This window comes from Impatiens glandulifera, chromosome 7 (assembly GCF_907164915.1).
Source record: "Impatiens glandulifera chromosome 7, dImpGla2.1, whole genome shotgun sequence".
NCBI lineage: Eukaryota > Viridiplantae > Streptophyta > Magnoliopsida > Ericales > Balsaminaceae > Impatiens > Impatiens glandulifera.
The window spans coordinates 50397382-50402923 of NC_061868.1; the positions used below are offsets into that span (position 1 = coordinate 50397382).

The following is a 5542-nucleotide window of genomic DNA, read 5'->3' on the forward strand; positions in this document are numbered from 1 at the left end:
GTGCAAGGGAAGTGTTTGAAACTTTGATTGGCAACGTAATAAATTGAAGGGAAAACAGGGAATTTAACAGGCCATTAATGACCAGGAAAAATTTAGAATCAACAAGGCATATAATGTGATGACAGTTCAAGGACAATATTTATCATGTTCAAATATCTTAACTAGATCATTTCGTTAACTATAAACAAAATAATCATATTTGTATATAAAATAATCCACCATTTTATAGTGAGATACTACAAATTTACTAAAATCCTGATGCATAGGTATCAGGTACCCACCCACCCACATCTGATTGGGTGAAGGGAAAAACAATTTTATACATGGAATTTTGGATAGGGGCAAAAAGAATGTAGTAAAAATCATACAATATTCTATATATAAGCTGGCTGCTTCTACTACACATGCATGTTTGACTCTAATATATCAATTAACACTTTCTTTCTATTGAGACAATTGAAAGAGAAGGCGTGATAGAGTGTGTTTGTTTACCAGAGAGAGAGGTGGCTTCAAATATCTGTGAGTTAGAACGATGATGATTGATGATGATGATCATCATCAGCTGCCCATTTGATCTTAAGTGCAGCTCTCACCACATCTCCTCTCGTAAGGACTCCCACCTATTCAATTTCACATAACAACAATAATATTATTTGGAACACAGACAGACATGAAAAAGAAGATGATGAAGTAGTTACCAGCCTCCCCTCATTGTCTACAACTGGTAGTCTTCTATGTCTAGTTTCAAGAAGCAGCCTGCAGGAGATTCGATTATAATTTCTTCTTTTTCAAAACATTCCCTTCTTTTTAGATACCAAATAATATTACCTAACAGCTTCAAAAAGATCTGTTTCTTCATGAACAACTAGTGGAGCAGGCGTCATCAGATCCCCAACCACTTTCCCATTAGTTTTACTCAGCAGATTTTGGATCTCATTAAACACCTGCATCCATACCCCATAATCAAACAGGGTCAAGCACATATAAATTGAACTCAAAGCACCTTTCATTAGTAACAAGTATGCATACATCAATATAAGCTAGCCACCCTACTTAAAATCAGCAACTCATATATCAGTTTTATTTTCAAATGAAGATTATAATAATCTGACTCAATCCATTTCTGCATGTTGATTTGGAGATTAATTTGTATACACACAACCATATCCATCTAAATAAGATATCAACTACTTTAAATAACAGATAAGAATAATCATATTTAATAAAGAGGATGATGTTACATACTTTCCAAGTACTATTAACATCAGGAAACATGTCAGAATCAGCATGCACAGCACCCCCTATGAGCAAGGTGAAAAAAACAAGCCTCAAATATGATGATCAGAAGGTTCAGGATCATGATGAAAGTAATGTCCAAATATTCTAATAATAGGAAATGTACTAGTACCTGAGATTGTATCAAGTGCTAATAAATCATAGTCAGAAACAACACCAACCTGCAACCAACGCAAAATGGTTAACCTATCTTAAGACATCAACCGATTCAATACTAAAATAAGCAATTGAGAAGGTCTAGTCGTTGTTGTTCTGTTTTGAACTTGTCTAATAACTGACTCATGAAACTTAAGAAGAGTAAAAGGATCGTATATATCTATCCAAATATTTCCATGATCATGATTCAATAGAGGCAATATGTGCAAAAATACTGATGAATTACCAATTTCCAGTCATCATCTATGACAGGAAGACCAGTGATCCTTTTCTCCACCAGAATTTCCAGAGCTGTTGAAACAAATGCAATGAGATGATGATGCAAACTCAAACAAATCTCCACAAAATCCATAATGATTTCAGAGAAGTTGCATATCATAATTACCTTGATCAACTGTTGTAGTTGGCTTCACAACAAGTAAATGCGCCTTTCTCGTCATAAAATCTCCCACTGTCCATGTCCCGGCCGTAGTCTGTAGATCAGAAGCAGGTAAATGTTTTGCTATAGAGAATAGTAATAATACGTTCTTACCGTAGAGGAATTAGTCGAACAAGGAAGCACTGCCGAAACGGAGTTGCGAAATTGTAGTGGTCTGCCGCAGCAAGAGCGATAATCGGCGCGAGTCGATTGTAGCCTTGAGGTGGTCCTATGCGCATCGTTATAGAGCAATTGGCGACGGTTGAAAGGAGCGGAAAAGGCCGTTAAAAGGAGGAGAGAAGTGGAAGGAATGGAAATGGAAATGGCGGCCATTGATTTGTTTATGGAACTTGGAGAGAGATCTAGAGAGAGAGATGGACTGTGCAAGACATTATAGAGGTGGTGGGGCTTGTGAGAGAAGTATTTGCAGAGAGAGAGAGAGAAAAGAGTTCCGTGACAGATGGAAAGTAGTTGCCCGGGAATGAGAACGCGCCAAGTGCTCTGCCCAAATGGAGCTCGGGGAAATCATAAATATGCCCTTTAACTTTTTACATTATATATATACAACTTTATATTCATATTATTTTCAAATATATCCTTACATTTGATAAATATGTTAATATATACCCTAACTATTATACATAACCTGAAATTGATTCAATAATTCGATATATATATGTACACATAAAGAGCGAAATATTGACCATTTGTAATTTTGTAGAGTTTATATGAAATTAAATTGAATTTAAAGTTATATAATAAAATTGTTAAAGTTAAAGGGTATAATTAAGGATTATACATAAAAAAGTCTATGAGTTCTCAATTGGACCAATCAAATCAAAGCATTGCGTTAAATTGAAGCATCCGGCGCCCAATTTTGTAGACCGGTTGAAGCAGTTATTATTCTTTTTCTTAGGCTTGATTGTAAGTTTGAAACACTAATTACTAAAATAACTTACAATTATTGTTAAATTTAAATAAGATACTTTCTTGAAATGATATGCAAATGATTATTAATTTAATATTCAAAAAATAAAATAAAATATTGTTAAATTTAAATAAGATAATTTCTTAAAATGGGATGCAAATGAATGTTAATTTCATTTATTACCTTTAAAAATGGGATGCATGAATCGTAATTTTATTTTTGAAAATTGTCCATGTATATTAAAATGATAAAAAAAAATAGTTTAAACATTGATCAAAGGGTAATAATAAGGGTCGTAGATCCTGGATACGAACAGATCACCTCAATGACATTATGGAATCAATAATCATAACCGGACATAGATCAAATCAACTACCAATGAAGAACCAATAGACCAAGTCAATGTTTTTCCACCTTCTACTATGAAAGTTGAAAATGCATGTGAGCTTGTCATGTGTTCTACACCAACTACTAACACAACAACAAACCCTAGATCAATTGGTTTTACATCAGTTTGTAGTAGCACGAGTAAACTAAATGGTACATTTGATAACTTCTACTCGGCTTGCTCTAAAGCAGCTTCCTTCATTTCTAGAAGGGCATTCTCGAACAAATTGGCAAGCACATGAGGATCAGGGATGATGTCTTTTGCCACCAGGATTTGCAACTCTGCCTTGCCCGCGTAACTCAACATGTGCATTGTGGTTGCCTTTGTAAAATCACAAATTTAAATCCATGATATGATCAAGAAAGGAAAGGAAAAGAAAAGAAAAGAAAAGGGAAGTAAATTACATACATGAGAAAGGCTAGAGGTGTTGACCCTCATGTAGGTTATGGTGTGTCCTGCAAATGTTAGAACTTCTTGTGGCCCATACACATTCGATATCGTGAAAGTTGTGTTGTTCACGACACTCTTAATCAACTTGGTCGCAACCTGTTGATAATTCATTGGTCCAGTCCGGTTGAATCCATGATAACAAAACAAAACAAAACAAAACAAAAAAACATACCTTTGATCCAAAACAGTAGGTGACTAGATGGGCAAGTATATAAGAGAACCAAGCCTCCATAGACAGTTTCTTATTATCCACCATTGCCTTGGTCCGACGAACATGTTGCAAAGGGTCAGTCACATCGGTGTGGTAATGAAGGGGCAAGAGAACAATTCCAAACTTGTTTCCCCACCTCGATCCCGACTTCTTATTCATCAAATTCGATAGCTCCTGATCGAAGAATTAAGGGTCTTTCATTCAGAAACAGACATCAACATATCTAGAAGAAGAAATGGGTCATTCATTTTGAAGACTGACCTGCAAGCCGGGCTGTTTCCTAAGGTTAACAAAGGCAACCCCAGTAATTCGAAGGCCCTCTTCAACAGCTGATCATTATATAAATTATTATTATTATATTATATAGAGAAAAGGATCAAATCACCACCACCTTTAGGAGATCGGTGGGCCATAAATAACACTTTATAATAAGCAATTAATTAAGCAAATCAAAGTTTCACCACCTTTTGGAGATCGGTGTTGAAGATATTTGGACAGGCCGGACGAGATCACGGCGAGAAGCACGTCGTTAATTGTCTGCGATTCTAAATTTCATTTCAGTTCTAATCTAACTAAAACACAGATGATCAATACCCTAAAAGTTACTAATCTCTTGAGAGAAAATCAATTGAACTGCCGGCCGGCCGGCCGGCAAAGCCAATCGAGAAAAAAGTCGGCGGGTATTTTTGACTTACCGAACCGGTGACGGCTCTTTTGACCGCTTTCATATCCTCGAGATTAAACTTGGCGGTAGCTACCTTCCGTGGCCAATGCTCAACGCCGTCGCCTCCGCTCATGACGGTCCTTTTGTCCTTGAGAAATAAACTTCTCAGGACAAACTCCAATACATACAGAGCCGTTAGCCAGACCGTCTTCAATAACCTCCCCAGACTCAGATTAGAACCCGCGGTCGACGACGACGACGACGACCCTTCTCCGACGGTTAAAATTGTCGGAAGCTGAGACGGGTCATCCGCACGGCGGCAACAAGAGAGAAAAAGGGAGACGAGAGAAACCCCATCACCGAGCGCATGGTGGACGCGTAGGACGGCGCATTTGTGAGCCAATAAAATGTTAACCTCCCAGAGGGGTTTGTCGGTGCTGAGAGGAGAGGAAACTGCTAGATCGGCGATGTATTCGTTGACCGCTTCTTCGTCGGTCAAACCTGAAAGAGAATCTCCGGTGATGGGTCGTTGGTGAACGATGATGTGTCGGTCGATTTCGACTTGGATCTTGCGCCAGCGTTCGCGGCCGTGGTCGTCGCGGACGAGGAGGCTGGAGAATCTGGGGTGTTGAATCATGACGGATTTGGAGATTTCGTCTTTAACTGATTGTACGTCAATAGGACAATCGACGCCGATTACGGAATGGATGATTTGATCCATTTCTGGGTTAAGTAACATTCTTCCGGTTGGGGTGAGTGGTTCGTCTGCTTCATCCAATGCATCCATCGTTGCAGTTTGGTTTGGAGTTTATATTTATGAGACAGAAACAATGGTGGCTGAAACAGATTCAGAAATGAACATAGAGAAAATCTAGGAGTTGTTTGGCCTCCATTTTGCTTTTTAAGGAGAAGCAAACCAAGGATAAAGAGATTTGTCGCTCTTATGATTCCTCTATCTTTGATTTTGATATTTTCTTGACCTAATTAAATTGCCTGACATCACCATTTAAAGCTCAAACATCCTGGCCCTA

The 5542-nt window shown here is 37.9% G+C and overlaps 2 protein-coding genes across 2 annotated transcripts; both read right to left on the reverse strand.

Annotated features, from left to right (window-relative positions):
• Positions 1-237: 237 nt before the first annotated feature.
• Positions 238-2298, reverse strand: LOC124945380 (CBS domain-containing protein CBSX1, chloroplastic-like). Its single transcript, XM_047485807.1, has 8 exons — positions 1985-2298; positions 1838-1925; positions 1679-1743; positions 1409-1457; positions 1246-1301; positions 829-944; positions 699-756; positions 238-620 (listed from the first exon to the last, which is right to left on the reverse strand). Exons 1-8 carry the CDS (start codon positions 2201-2203, stop codon positions 525-527), a joined length of 747 nt encoding a protein of 248 aa, XP_047341763.1. The 5' UTR covers positions 2204-2298; the 3' UTR covers positions 238-524.
• Positions 2299-3115: 817 nt separating this feature from the next.
• Positions 3116-5542, reverse strand: LOC124910765 (wax ester synthase/diacylglycerol acyltransferase 5-like). Its single transcript, XM_047451442.1, has 6 exons — positions 4543-5542; positions 4312-4384; positions 4109-4176; positions 3809-4021; positions 3595-3732; positions 3116-3507 (listed from the first exon to the last, which is right to left on the reverse strand). Exons 1-6 carry the CDS (start codon positions 5296-5298, stop codon positions 3355-3357), a joined length of 1401 nt encoding a protein of 466 aa, XP_047307398.1. The 5' UTR covers positions 5299-5542; the 3' UTR covers positions 3116-3354.

Coding starts and splice junctions, on each gene's coding strand:
- LOC124945380 (XM_047485807.1), bottom strand. CDS start 2,203: ATGGCCGCCATTTCCATTTCCATTCCTTCCACTTCTCTCCTCCTTTTA. Junction 945..1,245: donor ATGTTAATAGTACTTGGAAA/GTATGTAACATC, acceptor GTATGGATGCAG/GTGTTTAATGAGATCCAAAA. Junction 621..698: donor TAGACAATGAGGGGAGGCTG/GTAACTACTTCA, acceptor GAAATTGAATAG/GTGGGAGTCCTTACGAGAGG.
- LOC124910765 (XM_047451442.1), bottom strand. CDS start 5,298: ATGGATGCATTGGATGAAGCAGACGAACCACTCACCCCAACCGGAAGA. Junction 3,733..3,808: donor CCTACTGTTTTGGATCAAAG/GTATGTTTTTTT, acceptor AATTATCAACAG/GTTGCGACCAAGTTGATTAA. Junction 3,508..3,594: donor ACACCTCTAGCCTTTCTCAT/GTATGTAATTTA, acceptor GATTTTACAAAG/GCAACCACAATGCACATGTT.